Source organism: Polypterus senegalus, chromosome 3, assembly GCF_016835505.1.
Source record: "Polypterus senegalus isolate Bchr_013 chromosome 3, ASM1683550v1, whole genome shotgun sequence".
NCBI classification, from domain to species: domain Eukaryota; kingdom Metazoa; phylum Chordata; class Cladistia; order Polypteriformes; family Polypteridae; genus Polypterus; species Polypterus senegalus.
In genome coordinates this window covers 254,083,408-254,105,885 of record NC_053156.1, presented here as the reverse complement: position 1 = coordinate 254,105,885, position 22,478 = coordinate 254,083,408, and the positions used below count along the sequence as shown (strand labels likewise).

At 37.8% G+C, this 22,478-nt stretch overlaps 1 protein-coding gene across 1 annotated transcript in view; it reads left to right on the top strand.

Annotated features, from left to right (window-relative positions):
* Positions 1 to 22,478, top strand: part of nbas (NBAS subunit of NRZ tethering complex) — a 418,366-nt gene that overhangs the window by 165,987 nt on the left and 229,901 nt on the right. The window contains exons 34-38 of the mRNA XM_039748931.1: positions 7,392 to 7,549; positions 8,767 to 8,865; positions 11,328 to 11,498; positions 16,723 to 16,836; positions 20,812 to 20,935. Coding sequence (XP_039604865.1) covers positions 7,392 to 7,549; positions 8,767 to 8,865; positions 11,328 to 11,498; positions 16,723 to 16,836; positions 20,812 to 20,935 — 666 coding nt within the window. The remainder of the gene's footprint in view (positions 1 to 7,391; positions 7,550 to 8,766; positions 8,866 to 11,327; positions 11,499 to 16,722; positions 16,837 to 20,811; positions 20,936 to 22,478) is intronic.

The window sequence follows — 22,478 nt, the reverse complement described above, 5'->3', positions numbered from 1 at the left end:
TATGAACTTAATTTAATATAAACTTACGGTTCACGCCGTGCTTTGTTTCCGCAGTAGCTGTACTTATGAATATGCTTGTATGCATCATTTGCTTCATAATGTTTTTCTGCCTTCTCAATTGTGAAATGGCGTTTTGTGCTGATCGCTGTTTGGAGTTCTTCCTTGTGCTCTACGTACTTACGTAGGAGGCGTGATGATGTCACGAAACTCCCCAGCCATCTCCAACTCAAGACTCCATTACATTATATGGGGAAAAATAGCTTCCAGTTATGACCCTTATGCGTAGAATTTCGAAATGAAACCTGCCCAACTTTTGTAAGTAAGCTGTAAGGAATAAGCCTGCCAAATTTCAGCCTTCTACCTACACGGGAAGTTGAAGAATTAGTGATGAGTCAGTGAGTCAGTGAGTGAGTGAGGGCTTTGCCTTTTATTAGTATAGATAAGCAAACCCTGCAGAGTTCAAATTGCTAAGAGTTTGGTGCTTGGCTCCATGGAATGCATTTTAGTCAGTGGGGAAGGGTGAACTAAACTAGTTTTAAGTTTATATGTAATACACTCACGTGGCACTTTATTAGGTACATCTTACCAGTACCAGTTTGGACCTCCTTTTCCCTTCAAACCTGCTTTTATCTTTGTGGCATAGACTCAACAATGTTCTGGAAACATTCTTCAGGGATTTTGGTCTATATTGACATGATAGGATTATTCAGTTGCTGCAGATTTGTCGGCTGCATATCTGTTCCACCACATCCCAAAGATGGATTGATACAAAGTTTTTCCAATCTTCTATGCCCAATTTTGGTGCTCCTGTGGGAATTGTTGCCGCAGTTAACTGTTCTTAGCTGACAGGAGTTACACGCAGTGTGGTCTCCTGCTTGCTTTAGCCCATCTTCTTCAAAGTTTGACATGTTGTGCATTCAGAGACACTCTTCCTCATACCTCGGTTGTAATGAGTGCTTATTTGAGCTACTGTTGCCTTTATATCAACTCAAACCAGTCTGGATATTTTCCTCTGACTTCTGGCATTAACAAGGCATTTTCGCTCAGAGAACTGCCATTCACTCGATATTTTCCCTTTTTCAAGCCTTCTCTATGAACCCTAGAAATGGTTATGCATGAAAATACCAGTAGATAAGCAGTTTCAGAAATATTCTGAACAGCCTGTTTGGCACCAACAACCATGCCAAAATCAAAGTCAATTAAATCACCTTTCTTCCCCATTCTGATGCTCTATTTGAACTTCAGCAGGTCGTCTTGACAATGTCTACTTGCCTAAATTCATTGATATGCTGATATTTGATTGGCTGATTAGATATTTGCATTAACAAGCAGTTGAGCGAGTGTACCTAATAAATTGGCTGGTGCGTGTGTATATGTTTGTGTATATATATATATATATATATATATATATATATATATATATATATATATATATATATATATATATATACATACATACATATATATACATACAAACACACACACATAAACAATATATATGTGTATATATACTGTATGTGTATGTATGTGTATATGTGTATGTATATATATATATACTAGCCATGTGCACCCAACTACGTTGCGCATGTTAAAGTTGTCTGTGAAGGGCTCCGTGTTTAAATGCGGCTGCCAGTTGTGAACTGGGCCCTTCGTCACACAGCATTATAATTTTTTTATAAGGGAAACAAAATTACAAAAGAAAACCCTTGGAAATTGATTTGATAGGAACGGCGTACTCGGAATCACTGTCCAAATAGTAATTATGTGGTGGTGTAGGAGCATTTCTGCTTCTGTCCGTTCACAGTCCATCTCGTTTTTATATTTGGATCTTGATCTTTGGTTGTCCGCGAATGAATTAGAAGAAGCACTAGATGGCAGTAGAGAGACAGCTAAAACATAGGCATTGCATTAAGAATCTCCTCCAGGCTTATACTACTGAAGACTGTAGTACTCCAGTCACACCTCAGAACACAGACATTCAAACTAAACAAATTGTTGTGCTTTAAATTAACTAAAGAGATCTTCATTTAGATCTTGATCTTTGTTTGTCCGCGAAATCCACGAATGCGTAGACCACCTTCCAGTTTAGTACGTTGTTGTTACTCACGGATGTCAACAATGTGCCGGAATAATGAAAGGAGTGGTGGATAGTGTTACGCTGGTTAGCTCCTGAGGCCTGGTTAGAGAATGAGGTTGCCGAAGATAAAAGGTACTTGCCTACGTAACATATGAATGAAAGAAAGACAGTGGGTAAAATGAATGAGAATGTAACAGCACGTTCTGGAAATTATTATTGTTACGTTGTAGTCGGCGAGTGCTGTGTGTCTCACAGTTGTACCGTGGCTTGCTCACATGTCAGTAAAGTGATCCCTATTTATGCTTTAGAGAGCCTGGATACCTATGTGTCCCCCTTTTATAACAATTGCTCTGTGTATATTGCCTTACTCTTTGGATTGCCACAAAGCAACCTGCGAGATTGGAGAAAGGTTGAGAAGAGATCGTGAGAGGAAACGACAGCATCGTGAAAACGAGATGGACTGGGAACGGACAGAAGCAGAAATGCTCCTACACCACCACATAATTACGATTCGGACAGTGATTCCGAGTAGGCCGTTCCTATCGAATCAATATTCAAGGGTTTTCTTTCGTAATTTTGTTTCCCTTATGAAAAATAATAATGCTGTGCGACGAAGGGGCCAGTTCACGACTGGCAGCCGCGTTTAAACAGGGAGCCCTTCACAGAAAACTTTAACACGTGCAATGTAGTTGGGCACACATGGCTAGTATATATATATATATATAAATCACACACACACATATATATATATATATATATATATATATATATACACATACACATATGTAGTTTTACTGTGAAATAATGCAAAGAGTACGCGACACATACCTAATTCTGGGCTCATCAGGCATACACACTCACTGCACCCTCTTACGTTGTGCCATGGCCTGTGGTTTGTTTATTTGTCAGTATGTAGATCGGGGTAATTACATTCAATGCCTTCGTAGTCTGAATCACAATCTGATTGTATGTTGTGTTCGCCTGATGAGCCCAGAATTAGGGCAATTAGGGCAGTGTCGCATACTCTTTGCATTAAACTAAACTAGTAAAACTATTTCAACCATTCTATGATCTGCTTCACACAACTGAAAGAGGGCACCTTGGCAGATGTTAGCCGACTTGCTGACCAACCATAAGCCTTACCTGGTAGGAAACCACCCATACAATCACATTGTGATTCAGATTACGAATGCATTGAATGTAATTACCCCGATCTACATACTGTCAAATAAACGAACCACACGCCGTTGCACAACATAAGAGGATTCGCCGCTGATGTTCCGAGGTTCGATTCCAGAGAGGGGATGCACTGAGTGTTTACGCCTGATGAGCCCAGAATTAGGGCAAAACACGTGCCGCATACTCTTTGCATTATTTGACAGTAAAACTATTTCAACCACTCTATGATCTGCTTCTCACAACTGAAAGAGTGCACCGTGGCGGATCTTAGCCGACTTGCTGACCAACCACAGGCGTTACCTGGTAGGTAATGACCCATACAATCAGATTGTGATAAACCTGTATATGTATATATATATATATATATATATATATATATATATATATATATATATATATATATATATACATGCACACACATATATATATATAAGCACACACATATATATACACGCACACATACATACATGTGTATGTATGTATATATATATATATATATACACTGTATATATGTGTAGATATATATGTAGATTTGTATATATATATATGTGTGTGTGTATATATATATGTAGATATGTATGTATATATATGTTTATGTGTGTGTGTGTGTATATATATATATATATAAAATATATGACAGCAACACTCATAACAGTGACAAAACAATTACATTGACAGTCATGTTACGTTATTTTTAAAATGTTTCCTTTTCTTTTTCATTACTTCTTTAACACACTACTTCTCCGCTGCGAAGCGTGGGTATTTTGCTAGTATATATATATATATATATATATATATATATATATATATAAGGTTTCTAAACTCCGCCCAATGGAATGGCACGCCAAAGAGCATCCCAAAATGCTTTCTGCATCTGTGAAAGACAGCCTATCAGTTGCCGGGGCTACCGCATGCTCCTAGCGCTTTAGTAGCTCACTGCAAAAGCAAATCAGAAAAGATCGCTGTCGCGCTATAAGTGCCTGCTGTCAATGGGTGATGCAAGGAACATTATCAATGCAGAGAACAGGATTATTTGGCCACTAACCTGGCCACGACCCTGCCTGATTGCTGTGTCTGTGTGCAGGATAGGTAGATCCTGCTAAAATAAATAACCATGCTGTTCCTATTTAAAGATGAATAAAAGCTGGTTTTACTGAAGTACTTAGACTCAGCCTCGTGTTTTGGGGTACAAGACAGAGGGTCACACATCACTATATACATATGTAGATAGGTAGATAGTGGACCACCAAGGTGGCATGCCAATCCTTTCTTCTTCCATCTTTCTGCCTCCACTGACAGGCTTAATCTCCTCCCACCAAACTCTAGCTCCCCGAATGGAGTGAGGCAGCCCCTTTTAAAGGGCACCCGGAAGTGCTCCAGGTGCTCCCAGGCCGCCTTCCAGTAGCACTTCCGGATGTGGCAGAAGTGCTGCTGCCCAGGGATCAGAAACTGTACAGGCACCTCCTGGCAGAGGACACGGGCCCCGGCAGGGTTGAGCTTCTAAGTTCCATATCTGTGGCCCCACTGTGAGCCAGGGTGTTTGCTATCTAGTGTTCCAGGCGTGGTGTTGCCCTGAATATGCCCCCTCCCCGGTCCTTCCATCATAGGGGCGTACCAGCCAGGCAATGACCCCGGCTGTCCACCACAATATACTGTATATATTCTTAGTCTTTTTCTTCTTTTGGCTGCTCCTGTTAGAAGTTGTCACAGCGGATAATCTTTTTCCATATCTTCCAGTCTTCATGTCCTCTCTCACCACGTCCATAAACTTTCTCTTAGGCTTTCCTCTTTTCCTCTTACCTGCTAGCTCCATCCTTAACATCCTTCTCCCAAAATACCCAGCATCTCTCCTCTGCACATGTCCAAACCAATGCAATCTCACCTCTCTGACTTTGTCTCCCGAATGTCCAACCTAAGCTGACCCTCTAATGTACTCATTTCTAATCCTATCCATTCATGTCACACCCAGTGCAAAGCTTAACATCTTTAACTCTTCCACTTCCAGCTGTGTTTTCTGTTTTTGGTCTGTGCTACCGTCTCCAACCTATATAACATAGCTGGTGTCAATACCCTTTCACTCTTGCTGGTACCCATCTGTCCTAAATCACTCTTGACACTCTTCTCCACCCTGCCTGCACACTCTTCTTCACCTCACCTTGGTCTGTGCCACCGTCTCCAACCTATATAACATAGCTGGTCTCACTATCCTTGCACTCTTGCTAGTACCCATCTGTCCTAAATCACTCCTGACACTATTCTCCACCCTGCCTGCACTCTCTTCTTCACCCTAGCAGGGTCTCCTCGACCTACTCCCTACTCTAGCTAAGATTACAATGTCATCCGCAACATCAATGAATCATGTATCTTAAAACAGTCTTTTATTCTTGAGCTTTCAACACCTATCAGGTATCATCAGAGAAAAATAATTCGATATACAGGTGGGTATGAGAGGGGTGGATTAGTAAGGTGGGGTTCAGAGGGTGTTGGTCTTAAAGTTATTTTAATTATTTCTATGTTCTTCTTTTTAAGCCTGCATATGCTGGGTTCATGTCCAAGTGTCTGTTAATGGTGTTTTCATTTCATAGCCACCATTCAGCTAGCTCTCTGAGATTCTTAGTGTTTGCCTTGAATCTTGCTTGCACCATGTCCCAGTTAAATGTATTTCCTGTTGAAATGGTTTGTGCATATATCAGTGACCATGTGTCCTTCCTTCTGACAGCATTGCATGCTTTGAGTATTTTAGATATGTGTCCCATGTATATGCTTGGGGGATGCCATGCGTGGTTTATTGTATACTGTGTTTCTGTTTCCAATCTCTGTGCAGATGCTATGCACTTTTTTCTTCTATGATGAAGATAGAAACATCTTGTAAACAGTATTAAACCTTTCAAAGGGTTGCATGTGTTTAATCTGGAGGTAAGAGGAGGACTCATTTTAGGCTTGTTTTGGGTAACTCCATGCATATAGCTGATTATTCATGAAAATTATCAATGTGATACTGCACAGATTTCAATGTGATATATCAGGGGCAGTACTTACAATAGTCTCATTATTGTCTGCTCATTTACCTCTCAAATAAAAATACTGTAAGTTACTATTATTTATTGATTGATTTATTTGTTTAAAAGCTGGAGTACTGATGGGTTTGTGACATCACCCATGCCTGATGCAGCTCTGCAATGATCTTACAATACACATGCATGAAAGTTCTTCACATGGCTGATGCATTTCTGTGAGGTCATGTTGGCCTGGCAAAGCATTGTACAGTGCTGGGTTAAAAGGGTTTGCCTAAGCTGGCTGAAGGACGAATACCTTAGAAAATATCTGTTGAACAAGCACTCTGGCAAATACAGTGTATTAGATGTGAAAAACACTTTGTCAAATTTCACCAATCAACAATATGTCTGATTAAATAAAATGCCCCATTGTTGTAAAAAAATTAAACTCTGTATATGGTTAACATTTTTCATAAATTATCATGCAGAATGTTCAGATAAGTACCTGTTTTCTTTAGTTTACTCTTCATTAAAATACATAAAGCATAATATCTATAAATTTGACGAAGGAGTAGTATACGTAAACAAATAATTCTCATGAGTAAATTTTACTTCGGAATGGAACAATCTCAAGCTGACAATAAACAACATGAAACAGGTGTGAGCAGAAACTGTTTTGTTGAATCTGCTCTTGAGTCCTTTTAGTAGTTTTGTATTTTACTAGAATTCATGAAAAGCTACATTGTATAAATTATGTGATCATAGTCATAATTAGTCTCTGTGGTAGTATGTAGATACTTTAGTACACACAGCATTAGTGAATCTTGTTTTCATAATAATCAATGCTACTTTAACGGATTTCTGAATTTGCATTCGGAGCACTTGCATAAATGAATGTCAAACATGGCTATAGTCAAGAGTGTATATTTTATATTTGCAGATAATTTTAAAATTGTAACAAGGAAACTGTATGTATATGAATATATTAAGTTTATGATTCTATCATAAAGAATTAAGTGAGGTATTTCTTTGTGCTAATGTTCTGTTGCTAAAAATGTTTACTCACTGGCCTTCATAAATCTTACAATGTTCTTTTTTTTTTTCTTTTGTAATTATACTGTATATATTTGTATTCATAGGTTATAATGAGGGCTGGCAGGTGTGCAGTCAGTTGGGACAATGTGAAAGTTTCCAAGAATTACGGACAAGACAAGAACTAATGTCATTTGCCCTCACACACTGTCCAGCAAGTGTCATCCAATCTTTATTAGCTGCCAGCAGTTCTCTACAGACACAAGTATGTATTTGTAATGCAAATATAATGTTTCTAGTCTTTTCATCTGCATTATATTTGGCCACAGTGAATAGACATATCTGGCTTCATGTATTACTCTGTTTTGCATTTGATAAATGTACCTGGCAAACAATGAAGAGTATAGTTTAGCTTCTGCCATACATCTTTTGTTTAAATAATATAAAACTGAACACGATCCTAAAGGGTAATAGTGGCATTCTCCATTTTAGCTTTGTTCTATATGCAGATTGCAGAATTTTATATAGTCATTCAGTGTTAGTTATGTTCTTGGTTTATTTTATAACATAATAATAAATAATAATGTTAAGACGACAGATAATATCATTCATGTGTCTTAGTTGTGAAATTTTGGAAACTGGGGTTACGTTTGTCAGTTTCTACTGTAGATATTTGGCATTTGTTATTAATCCAAATACATTAGGGATAAGTAGATAAATACTGTATCTGACTGAATTTTTATGCCCTTAGTTAAAGCATCTGTTTTCTTGTTTTTGCCCAAGCCATAACTTTTTGTGACATGAGTCAGTTGGCAAATGGTGGCAAACTGTTCATTATAATGAAATTAGAATGTTGCAGTTACTGCACAGACTTCTCATGTCAGATTATGGTTCCTTTATATTCAAATTTCATTTTCTAAAGGCATTTTTTACATAGGACTGACTATATATAGTTACTATCAGGTGATTCCAGCCAAGGTCTGGCTTGTAGGGGTTATAAGTGGCTTTACTATTGATACAGCACCTATCAAGTATTCTGTTCTGATGTGTCAGGCAGGTAATATACTGATACAAATTTGCTCAATAAAACTCCTTAATAAACTCTTATTAGAATCACAAAATAAACATTAGTAATTGTATTGAAACTACTTATTTACATTTAAATATCACCTGTTTAAGATGTTTAACCCTTCTGTGATTTGTGTTAGGTTAATGACCCGGATTCGGATCTGGTGTTTGGATTCAACGGGTTGGAAAATGGATGGATAATTGGTGATTCTGAATAAGCTCTGTTTGAGTGTAAATAAGAGGGTTTCTAAACATGTACCTTGTGATATGTTGTTGTCCTGCTCAAGTTTAGTTTCTAGCTTGTGTCCAGTGTTGTCTGAGTAGTCTCAAGCCTCCAGTAGAAGAACTGATGGAGTTTTTTTCATTATGTTTTTCTTTGCTCTTCTTTTTTAATTATTTTTCTCTGTTTTGCAGATATTGTACCAAAAAGTGAACTGTCAGATTGACCCCATGCATCTTGGAGAGGAATCAAATACTTCTGCAACTGTCTCATGTATTGCAGATGAACTACAGGTAATAGCATATATGATGTATATTTAGTATATTTTAGTTAAAGTGATGAATTCTGTTTTTTTTTTCCTTTAACTTAATGGAAGGCAGTAAATAGGAAAGGTAACACTGTATATCTAGTTATTTTCTTTCAGGACAGCTGTTAGTTGTCCGCAGCCCCGAATTGAATTATGCAAGGGCCAAAAAAGGATAGGTGTTTAAAGTTTGCTATTGTTGTATTCTTGTTGCTTTGCAATACCTTCTATCAAGTTCCAATATATTTTTTAAAAGGATGTTCTTGAATAAAAGATAATGGCTTAATTTGAGTTTTGCATATAGAACTCCCAGTAAAAGTTTGGACAGCAAACAGGCTTAGACAATGGCATTTTTATAAATATGTTAATGTACAGTTATGATTTATTTGATTAACTAAAAAATGTAAAAGATAAAAAATTAAATGTGGGATTTGCAAATGTTTGGACACCCTTTTAGCTGTAAAGTTTCAGAACACATTAAGTCATTTGCCTGGTCTGGCTTAGCTCGGTGGATGTAGTCTGGTCAAGAGTGATGGCAAATACAGAGCTTAATAAAAATTCTTGAGTCTGCAAACATTGTGCAACACTCAACAACCAAGGGTTCTTGTAAGTAACTGACTGAGGATTTACAATTTAACTAATTGACATCTACAAAGCATGGGAAGGCTGTACAAAAATTTCAAAGCGCTTCCAACTAACAACTACCACAGTATAAAATCGCACCTCAGATTGCTTTTCCTAATGATGGTTGCAAGCAGCAGCAGGCCAAGCAGGTAAGCCCTGACTTTCCTGTCTTTAGCCACACAATCAAGCTGTTTCTCTGGGGTATTATGAGGCATTCCCAAGCCTGCCAAGAGATGTAATCCCTCCAGTGTTTTCTGTGTGTGCAGCATGGTCTCTGCCTAGTGGGAGTTGTTTTCCAGTGGGAGACATACAGGGTATCATTAAAAAAAAATTGAAGTTAAGGGAAATTTTAGAGATCAATGGAACATCTGAAAGATCAAGAAAACAGCGTTAGTTACATGGATAGCCATCAGAAATAAACCTTACCTGTGTTCTCATAAAAAAAAAAAACAAAGTCCTAAGTATGCTGTACACCATCTCCATAAGGCAGAGGCATTTTGGAAACAAGCGCTGTGGATAGATGAAGATAAAATTGAAGTCTTTGGTCACAATCCCAAAGTGTATGCTAGTTTAAAAAAAAAGGAGCTGCATTTTACGAAAAGAACACCTAGGCAGCTGGTTTGCTTGGCAGTTAGTGGTTCAGGGAACATTGGATTCCACTAAATATCAAATTCTTGAGGGGAACGTTAAACAGTCAGGCAGGAAAAGGAATCTGAACAATGATGGATTCTAAACATGACAATGATCCAAAGTACTCTTTGAAAACTACTGTGAGGTATTTCAAGAAACACAGCATAAAGGTTTTGGAATGGCCCTTGCAGTCTTGAACATCACTGAAAATCTGTGGGATCAAGAATATCTCATAGTTAGAACTTATGTACAAAAAGAATGGGGAAAATCTACAGAACAAAAATTCAAAGACTCACAACTGGCTACAAACAATGTTTGCAAGCTGTGATTTGTGCCAAAGCGGGTGCTACCAAATATTGACTTAATATGGTGTCCAGAGTTTTTACAAATGCCACAATTACTAAAAATATTTCCTTTACTTTTCTAGTTCATTAGCTAAATTGTAACAGTATATTAGTATTTTCATAAAAATTACATTGTTTTCGGTTGTTTACCATCAAAGTTGCATGTAATATTTTTTTTTTTAAATGTCAAAAATATGTAGTTTGTTTAGGGGTGTCCAGACATTTACATGGAATTGTTAACTTGATATTTTGAAATTTTTCTTTGTATATTCTTTCTCTTGTGTATGATATTTTATATTATTTATGCAATAATTATTAATTTTAATTTTCCTTAAATGTTTATCTCAAAAATAGGTATTTAACACGATTGTGTCCAGAAATTAGATCAGGAATTTGGGGTTGCTTCAAAAGCATACAACATAGTAAGTGCAGGGGTTAATATAGCAGCATTTCTTCACACAGAGTGAAGATTATTGCCTTTATTGAGGCAGATGAAACTAATATATTATAGTTTAATTTGACATATGGTACTTAATATTTAACTACTAAATTAGGTAAACAAAACGTTAGTGTGCATTTGTGTGCTTCAGCTGATTATATTATAAAGTGCTTTAACATACTTTTTTTTACTTTCCTTGTTTTGTAATATTTCTGATATATGGATATTTTTTAATATGTGAGTTTTTGTCTGAAAAGATTGCTTTTTTAGTATTCACTTTGCTTTTCAGTATGATGGTGGTAATTACTGAAGATGAGATCTGAAGTAACATTTAAATATATGATTTATGTGCTGTGAGCAGTACAATTGCTTTATTATCAATCACACCACTTTGTTGAATATTTCATTTTGTAGACTGAATCAAATGCTGCAACATCTAATCACTCTGCAGATCTGTTGCATCGAACAACAGCTAAAACCATTGAAGTTTTGTCAACCACCTCTATGACAACAAAAGCTGTACTACATGCTGTGAGTGACTCACAGTGGTGGAAAAAGTCGATTAGTTATCTACGACCTGCACAAGTAAGTAGTATTGTATGAGTAGTGTTGTTTCAATTAATGTGATTTTATTCTCTCCCAATTGTAATACTTTTAAAATAAATGTTTATGTGACAATTTGTTTCTGTGCAGTGTTGACAAAGTATAAATTATAGCCAATGGATTGGTAAAATTTCTGGAATTCTGAAAACTTAACTGAAATGCACAATTATTTATTTATTTGGTAAAACATAGAAGGATAAATTGTTTGATTTTAAGGTTAATTTTATTTTTTTCTTATTGTAAAGTGCTGTCATTTGCCACAGACAAGTTATGTTCAGTAATTTAAGAAAATGGGAAGCTTCTTGAGTACCTTAAAATCAATGACCAGTTGGGCAGCAGTCCAAATGAAAATCAATAAAAATACCACATTTAACTTTTGAGCAGGGAATAATTTTGCATAAAATTGGACATATATTTCATATTATTAAGTACGTATACAGTATATGTCCAAAATATCACTGCAAAAGAGTATGTTTGTGAGACTTCTCTGTTATTGAAAAACATCTGGGTTTTCCTCTTGTCACCTTCTGTATGTGTAAGATTATTTTTCTTCCTTAAAGATGATGGTACTGGTCATTGCTAAAGTTACAGTGCCAATTTACCTTCATAGCAGTTACAGAGTATAACTTTTTTTTTAGATGCATAACTCACTGTTATGCCTCTGAAATTCTTGACTGCAAAACAATGCTGAAATATTAGTCTTGATGCTAAATCTTACCAGTTTTAGCCGGAATACAATGATGATGTGGAAAGTGAATTGTGAAAGGGAGGTGTACTGGAGTCTGAGGGAGAAGGAGAAAAGTATTTTATAGTTTGTAGCTTCTGCAAATGTAATGCCAGCACTGAAGGATTTGGGACTTGCTACTACTGCTATAGTATTCATCATGTGTACTCGTTTTTAAAGACTCTGCCTATAGTATTCATTATGAAAATCTGTGACAAAATCAGTCATTACGTTTTTGTTATAAATGTATTTCTGAGACATATTTTTGAAACTAGAAGCTTTTCCATTTTGAATTGAACTTTTTTTTTTTTCAGAATACCAGCGTGGCATTTTTGAGAAAAGTAACTTTAACATAAAAAAAAACCTTTTAATTCTTTATTGTACTATTACTTTGCTTAAACATATGTGATTAAAAGATTAATTCAAAGTAAATACGAGAGCCAAAACAAAAACTTTAAGATAACAGTTTTGGGGGAATCTAAATAAAAGGATTTGTAACATACAAAAAACAGCTTTCTTTTTTATTTTTAGTTCCTTCTGTACATAAACTGCAGAAACTCAGCTGGGTAACAATGTTGTAATACATATATCAGTTCTTTTTCTAATCATGATACCATTACATCTAGCATGTTCTCTTTGGTTACCAGGTTAACACACAGCTGGAAGCCACTAAAGAGATTTTGCCAGACCTCCAGCAAGCTTCTGAACTTGAAAATATTTTTTTTTGTTCCTTAGAGAAAGGTCTGCTTGTTACAGTAGGGGGCAAAGAAATCCCAAATTTAGAAATGCTGCCCTATCAAATCTTCCTTATGTCATAGAAAGGCGAGTGCTTAGTATGATTTGAAAATGTCATAGTGTCTCCTTTTGGGAGCAGGTGGCTATTTTAGTTGAACGATTGAAGACTGATTCCAAAATTCATCAAATTCATACTCCATTTTGATGCCTAAGTGTGCAACAGTAACCAAACTGGACTTTAAACTTATTACTTACATGTGCATGTATTTTCTGAACTTGAGTTCAAGTTGAACAAAGTGGTGGCAGGGGAAAGTGTAGTTAAGCAGCATAGGATGGTGGTCTGTAGGATGATGTAGGAGATAAAGAAGAGGAAGAGAGTGAGGGCAGAGCCAAGGATCAAATGGTAGAAGTTGAAAAGGGAAGACTGCAAGGTTGAGTTTATGGAGAAGGTGAGACGGGCGCTGGTTGGTAGTGAAGAGTTACCAGACAGTTGGGAAACTACAACAGATGTAGTAAGGGTGAAAGCAAGAAGGGTGATTTACGTGACATCTGGACAGAGTTAGGAGGGAAAGGAAACCTGGTGGTGGAATGGGGAAGTACAGGAGAGTATACAGAGGAAGAGGATGGCAAAGAAGAAATGGGATAGTCAGAGAGATGCAGAAAGTAGACAAGAGTATAAGGAGATAAGGTGCAAGGTGAAGAGAGAGGTGGTGAAGGCTAAAGAAAAGGCATATGATGAGTTGTATGTGAGGTTGGCCACTAAGGAGGGAGAATAGGACTTGTACCGATTAGCTAGACAGAGGGACCAAGCTGGAAAAGATGGGCAGCAGGTTAGAGTAATAAAGGATAAAGATGAAAGCGTACTCACAAGCGAGGAGCGTGTGTTGAGCAGATGGAAAGAGTACTTTGAGAGGCAGATGAATGAAGAGAACAAGAGAGAGAAGAAATTGGATGATGTGGAGATAGTGAATCAGGAAGTGCAATGAATTAGCAAGGAGGAGGTAAGGACAGCTAGATAGATAGATAGATAGATAGATAGATACTTTATTAATCCCAAGGGGAAATGAAGAGGATGAAGAATGGAAAAGCTGTCTGTCCAGATGACATACATGTGGAAGCATGGAGGTGTTTAGGAGAGATGGCAGTGGAGTTTTTAACCAGATTGTTTAATGGAATCTTGGAAAGTGAGAGAATGCCTGAGGAGTGGAGAAGAAGTGTACTGGTGCCAATATTTATGAATAAGGGGGATGTGCAGAACTGTAGTAACTACAGGGGGATAAAATTGATGAGCCACAGCATGAAGTTATGTGCTCAAACACAGGAACATACACTCACCTAAAGGATTATTAGGAACACCATACTAATACAGTGTTTGACCCCCTTTCGCCTTCAGAACTGCCTCAATTCTACGTGGCATTGATTCAACAAGGTGCTGAAAGCATTCTTTAGAAATGTTGGCCCATATTGATAGGATAGCATCTTGCAGTTGATGGAGATTTGTGGGATGCACATCCAGGGCACGAAGCTCCCGTTCCACCACATCCCAAAGATGCTCTATTGGGTTGAGATCTGGTGACTGTGGGGGTCATTTTAGTACAGTGAACTCATTGTCATGTTCACGAAACCAATTTGAAATGATTCGAGCTTTGTGACATGGTGCATTATCCTGCTGGAAGTAGCCATCAGAGGATGGGTACATGGTGGTCATGAAGGGATGGACATGGTCAGAAACAATGCTCAGGTAGCCCGTGGCATTTAAACAATGCCCAATTGGCATTAAGGGGCCTAAAGTGTGCCAAGAAAACATCCCCCACACCATTACACCACCACCACCAGCCTGCACAGTGGTAACAAGGCATGATGGATCCATGTTCTCATTCTGTTTACGCCAAATTCTGACTCTACCATTTGAATGTCTCAACAGAAATCGAGACTCATCAGATCAGGCAACATTTTTTCAGTCTTCAACTGTCCAATTTTGGTGAGCTTGTGCAAATTGTAGCCTCTTTTTCCTATTTGTAGTGGAGATGAGTGGTACCCGGTGGGGTCTTCTGCTGTTGTAGCCCATCCGCCCCAAGGTTGTGCATGTTGTGGCTTCACAAATGCTTTGCTGGATACCTCGGTTGTAATGTGTGGTTATTTCAGTCAAAGTTGCTCTTCTATCAGCTTGAATCAGTCGGCAAATTCTCCTCTGACCTCTAGCATCAACAAGGCAATTTTAGCCCACAGGACTGCCGCATACTGGATGTTTTTCCCTTTTCACACCATTCTTTGTAAACCCTAGAAATGGTTGTGCGTGAAAATCCCAGTAACTGAGCAGATTGTGAAATACTCAGACCGGCCCGTCTGGCACTAACAACCATGCCACGCTCAAAATTGCTTAAATCACCTTTCTTTCCCATTCTGACATTCAGTTTGGAGTTCAGGGGATTGTCTTCACCAGGACCACACCCCTAAATGCATTGAAGCAACTGCCATGTGATTGGTTGATTAAATAATTGCATTAATGAGAAATTGAACAGGTGTTCCTAATAATCCTTTAGGTGAGTGTATATTGGTGTAAAAGTATAACAAAACAAGTGCACTTTTATTGAAGACTACCTCTATAACCGAAGAAAAAAGAAAGCAAGTTACAGTAGGCGATTGATACGACAGCTTGCATGGTGCAATGCTAAGAAGTGCTGATTTCCATTCCGTGCTATATAAAATCATCACATTCAAATATTAACAGTTCCCACACACCCAAGGACCGTCCTTCCTACATTTACGACACGTGTACTTGTTGCAGTGTACACACCTCTCTGTGCTATGGTTCCTATTACACTGAATGAGCACCTGACACTGTACTTTCTTCCCTGGGGGAAGGTCCCACATCAGAGAATTTCCAGTTCCTGCATAAACTCACACCCGATCTGACGCTGTTCGTTTTCAAATAATATTGCATTAATGCGATGATGTTTTCGCATGTATTGTCTCTTTCTTTCAGGTATGTAATAGAAACCACAGCATAGAGAGAAGTGTGTACATTGCTTCTTACAGGAAATACTTTTACACCAACATATGTTCCTGTGTTTGAGTGACACTTTTCATTCTGTCGCATTTAGAATCAATCCATACAACCCCATCTGACACGGCTGTTTTCACATAAAGACGTGCTATAGTGCTGCAGTGTACCACGATGCATACTAACGCCCCCCAGGGTTCTGATACACAAACGCTGGCGAAGTTGCCTTCTTCGTATCTCACCGTCACTTGATTTTCTTTTTATTCAGTTTTATTGAGTGTTCCTGCCAGTCCCCGCTTGTTGCTGTATGCTGTTTCTTTTGTACTCCAGGATATGCAGTGGAAAGAATGGTAAAGAGCAGTAACTTCGGCACTATATGCAATCATCAGACACTCCCCATCTGCCCGTGTCGCTCAAACACAGGAACATATGTTGGTGTAAAAGTATAACAAAAGTGCACTTTTTCCATCGCCTTTTCCTGTAAGAAGCAATGTACACACTTCTCTCTATGCTGTGGTTCTATTTCACATTTATTTTTAGACATTTTCTTTAACAACGACTGACCTCATTACTTGAATAAACACAGCACTTTAAATTGATAACACTTTAATCATCACAGTGTTATAAAGTGAGAATGCTGTTTATTGCTTGCTGCAAATCATTTTTTGAAGAATTCAGTAACTGAAGGAATGTAATTAAAAAGTATCATTTAATATTTTCTACATTCCCTTCTCTTTCTTTAGGACCATCAGCTGATCTCGGCACTAACTAACATGGAAGTGGAAAATCTTGATTTGAGTAAACAAAGTTGTAATGCTTTTTATGAGTCTTTGCACACTGAGTATTGCATAGATAAAGTAAGTATAAAAGTAATGAGTATTTCCCTATTTTTTGAATAGTAAATTCTGCTTTGAGTGAATTGCGCATGCCAGGATATGTCTTAGACACCAGCATTATTGCATTGGATTAAGCAGCTTTTATTATTATTAAGGATATTATATTGTGGTGTGTGGCTGGGGGTGGTACCCAGCCAGGACGTCCAGAAGGACCGGAGGAGGGCTTATGCCTCCTCCAGACCATGAGGGGGCGACTGCCCTGGTGGCTTTGTGGACCACGGGAACAAAGCTTAGAAGCTCAACCCTGTAGGGGCCCGTGGTCACCACCAGGATGCGCCCCTAATGCCTGAGGAGCAGTGGCCTTCAGCACTTCCACCACACCCAGAAGTTCTGGGGTAGAAGACCAGGCACACCCGGAGTGCTTCCATTCTGCAGCCAGTACTTCCGCCACACAGGGGAGTGCCAGTGGAATCTAACCGGGAGGCACCTGGAGCACATCCGGGTGTGGATAAAAGGGTCCGCCTCCATCCATTCGATGGCTGGAGTCGGGTGTGTAGAAGACGAAGTCTATATGGAGAGGAGTGGAGCCGACCTGAAGAGGCAAAGGCATTGTGAGGCCTGGACTTTTAGGGAGTTTGGGGTTATGTATTCATTATAAATAATAGGGATTGTAAATAAACATGTGTTGGGTGATTTAAAATCATGTCTGCCTGTCTGTGTCCGGGCCATATTCCACAATGTTAAGTTATTTATACCATACATTGCAGCGTTTTTGTTTTTTTTTTTTTTTTTTGACATGCTAAGGTTTTTGGGGAAAAAAAGACAACTTAATGTCAACAGTTGGGTAGTGTAGCAGTTAAAATATTATTTAAAAGATTATTCGAGCATTTGGCAACTTTCAGACTGCACACAATGACATGCATATTTTGAAAGATATATTTGCTTTCAATTTGAAAAATGTGGCCCACAACCCGCAATACCCTAGAATGAGCTTCATCGTGGGTTAGTTTCTGCTTTATGGTAGTTAGTAGTAAAAACCATGCTATTGGGAAGACTCGTTGAGTCAGGGTTTTTCTTGTACAACATCTTCTGTGATGTGGGCAAATAGGAAGATATGTAAGCTGGTGTGTTACCTTTCTCCCAGTGAGCCCTAGAAATTCTTCCCTCTGAGGCTCGCACCTTACCTGCTCATCTGACAATATGTTACTATGTTTCATAATTTTTGTAGCTATGAGAAGCCGAATAAATTATGTGTTTTTTTTATATCATTCCATTAACAAAGTAGAGTATCAGTTTTAGATGTGGTCACTTTTCCAATGCTACTAGTGTAGATAAACAAACAGAACTTAACAGGATCTATTGAATATCTGCGTTATTTATATACAGTGGAACCTCGGTTCACCACCATAATGCATTTCAATAACTCTGGTTGTAAACCGATTTGGTTGTGAACCGAAGCAATTTCCTCCATAGGATTGTATGTAAATACAATTAATCCGTTCCAGACCGTACGAACTGTATGTAAATATATTTTTTTAAAGAGTTTTTTTAGCACAAATATAGTTAATTATACCATAGAATGCACATTGTAATAGTAAACTAAATGTAAAAACATTGAATAACACTGGGAAAACCTTGAACAACAGAGAAAACTAACATTGCAAGAGTTTGGGCTATAGCCTTACGACCCGATCGCTGTAAACACTTTTTTTAATGAGTTTTAAGCACAGTGGGGAAAAAAGGAACATTTGAACAAATCCAAACTTTACTTAAAAACCAACCATAAGCAACCAAGAAAGTAACATTGCAGGAGTTCACGCTAATAGCCTTACAACCTGATCGCTGTAAGCACTTTTTTTTAAATGAGTTTTAAGCACAGGGGAGGGAAAAAAATGAACATTTGAAAAAAGAGAAAAGTAACATTGCAACAATTCACACTACAAACCGAAAAATTAACATCTGAAAAATCCGTAATACAAAAACTAACAATAAACCACCAAGAAAACTAACCTTGCATGAGTCGAGTTCTGGCATGAAGTGAGGAGGAACTGGGTGGAGAGGAGGTTACAGTTTTGAGGGAGAGTCTGGCTCCACGATGGAGGGATATTTTCCTTCAGGTGTTTTCTCTGTTGTGATTTCTTGGGTTTCTGTTTTTTGTTTAGCTGGTGGATCAGACTTGGAGGGTGTGCTGGTGCATTGCCCATTAGAAGAAGGCATTTTTTAGGCAGATTATTCTATTTGAGATATCGCTTTACGGCAGGAGCGAAAGCCTCATGCAGCCATTCGAAAAACAAGGTCCTTGTGACCCAACCCTTCGTGTTTGCCCTCCACATCACAGGCAGTCTGGCTTTGTTTACATTGTGCTGCTTGAAAGCACGAGGGTTCTCAAATCGGTAAACAAGTAGCAGCTTGATTTTTACGTCGCCACTAGCATTAGCACACGGCAAAACGGTTAAACTGTCCTTCATTGGTTTATGGCTGGGCATAGCCTTCTCTTCCTGGGTAATGTAGGTCCTCTTCGGCATCCTCTTCCGGTGTCGTCGCAGTTGAAGACTTGTTACGAGATGTAGCCTTCGTCCTCCACTAATTTTGTAAAATTTTTCACGAATTCTTTCGCAGCTTCAGGGTCAGAACTAGCAGCCTCTCCATACCTTACCACGCTATGAATGCCACTTCTCTTGTGAAACTTTTCAAACCATCTGGCTTTAAATTCCTCACTTTCGCCACTCGTAGAAGGATAGTTTTGCAGCAAATCGCCATGAATCTTCCTGACTTTCTCGCATAACATCGCCTTGCTTACGCTATCCTCTGCAAGTTGCTTCTCGTTCAGCCACACTAGCAACAGTTTTTCTATCTCTTCCAGCACTTGAGGCCTCTGCCTGGTTAATGCTGTAACTCCTTTTGCAACATCAGCTGCTTTAATAGATCCTGCTTTAGAATAGTCGAAATCATAGATTTTAACTTCTTGTACTTGGCGGCAAGATCAGTAACACAAACACCATGCTCATACTTTTCAATAATTTCATTCTTTACTTCGATTTCAATTTTCTTCAAAACTTTCTTCTCACCACTCTTCACTTGCTTAGAAGCCATGGTTAACTGCAAAAGCACACAAAATACTGTAGCGCACAAAGAGTTCACAGGTAAAGCACGCACGTCTGACTGAGAACAATGAACAGGCAGAGGCTGAACACATGCCTAAATACAGTAATCGGTGTGTACGAACCGGAAGGGAAATGAAATAGAGCACAAAGAGTTCACAGCAAAAGCACGCACGTCTGACCGAGAACAGTGCAACACGTTCGGAAATCATCGGCACGCACAAACTGAAAGGGAAACTGGCTTGTTCGTATACCAAGTGTATGGTCGTGAACCGAGGCAAAAGTTTGGCGAACTTTTTGGTTGTAAACCGAGTTGTATGTATACCGAGACATTCGTGAACCAAGGTTCCACTGTACTCAATTTTGTGCAGTATTTGGTACAGACTGTGGCACCCTTTATTCATGGAAAGGTAAACCATTCTAACCTCACCACTAAACAACCAAGATAAATTATCGTTTGCATTAATTTAGAAGTTTACTGAAGAGGAAGTTATGTTAAAACAAGGTTTTGGTCAAATCACTGTTACAGATTTAATTAAAGACCGCCCTTTGTGGTAGAGAAATGTTTATGTACTGAGGAGAGGGGAGCTCACTGCTTGGTACTGCCGCTCAGCAATATTTTCTGTTTCATGGTTGCTTTAATTTTTATCTGTCTCATCACCAGCTGCTGTTATGAGATTAACCAAAGTTTGGTGATTCCTTAATAATGAGTCAAATAATTTGTCATGTGACATTGTGATTTGTTCAGATCATACTGTTCTTTTTTGTATCTTTCAGCTTCATAAAATAAAAATACATTAACACTTTTTTTGAATAGAAAAAATCAATAGAATGCATCATGTACAAACATATTTATATTGTCATTTATATTTAAATATGTAAAACTGTTTTTCAGAGTGAAGTAACGTATACCTCGTACCAACACAGCTCCTTGGAGAACTTTGCTGAGGTGTTGCTTAGAACTGGAAAGCTGGCAGAAACAAAAAGTGAAGGACAGAAAATTTTTCCTTCTTCTGAAGGTACAGATTGCAGATTTGGTTTAATATAACAGTTGTTGTTTTCATCCTTCAATGTGATTTTAATTGTTTGTGGGCCAATTGCGGTGTGTAAATGGAAGAAAATTGTGTCATTAAGTTAACTCTAAATTCTAAAACCACAGAAGATAGTTAGCTATTAAAGAATATACAATACTAATGATATAATACATTAATTTATACAGTATAAAATGAAGTATTTATCCTTCACCTGTAGAATCTTCACATTAAATATATATGTATTTTCAAAAAACACTGGTACCTAAGAAACTTCAATGTTAAATAGCACAATTGAATCCCTTTAATGCTAATTTAATGCTTTTTATCAGGAGTGGAAAAACATCTTCATAATGGTGGCATTTCTTCATTAAGCACCACTAGTACAAAGTCCTGGAAGATGTTCTTCAAACTTTCTTAAAGTTATTAAAATGTTAATTACAACTGTTAACTTCATCATTTCAAGAAATTTCTGTAATGTGATTAATGTAATTTATTATTTAAAGCAATATTACCAGGTGAAATTGTCTTTGTGTTAGATCCTGCAAGCCTGTTTCTAGTCTATGGTGCTACATTTATTGGCCTTTTAGTGTTGTTGTATTTCTAGATTTACCTTAGAGTTGGGCTATTCAAATACAATTTCAGTTGGGCCGTATTTTTAAACCAAGAAATTTACCTGAGACAGACATTTTCAACAGCTGGCAAGAAGCAGGTAATGACAAATTTTAAATCAACACAAATTAATATATTTAAAAACAGGTAATGTTTATTCATTGATTCCTTTTTACATTTGGTCACATCTGTATCAGGCACATTAATAATGTATAAAGAAATACAACAAATGCTATAACTGAACAGAATCTGAGGTAGCAGCAATACGTTTTCCACTTTTGAAATAAAAAAATAAACATTTTGCTCACATTTGACCCAGGCACATCTCAAAGTTCATAAAATCAAACAAGTGCACAGTATTAGCAATAACATTGGTTTCTCTTTTGAAATATTAGATTCTACCCAGTGTAAAAGGGTGGTCATGACAGGTAAGGGATTTAAAAAAAAAACAAAAAAAAACTATTTAATTCACACGGTTTTAATAACTCAAATGACAGAGGTTAAATTTGAATTCCACAACAAAGCATTTTCTGTTGGAATTGTACCCACCTCCACCCATGTATGATATGTGGGTGTAAGGGTTAGCCTTGTTTTTTTCATTCTCTCAGTCACAGTCCTACCCTAAACCCAAAATGACACTGCTGATTTCACATAAAGATGCACTATAGCTCTGCACTCTGTAGGAAGTAAGTAAATAAATCTTAACCCTTACGAGTATCATACATTTACACCAGCTGTTACAGACTGAAATCAAATGTATGTTTTTATTCTACAATAGTAAGAATAAGAGCAGTTCACTACTCAAAACGGACTCGTCCGTGATTGAACCCGTGAAACTTTGATTACCAGTCAACAGTTGATACCGCTGCGCCACTGAAGCAGTCGTAGTAAATGAGTGTCAATGTCGCACCCTAACGCG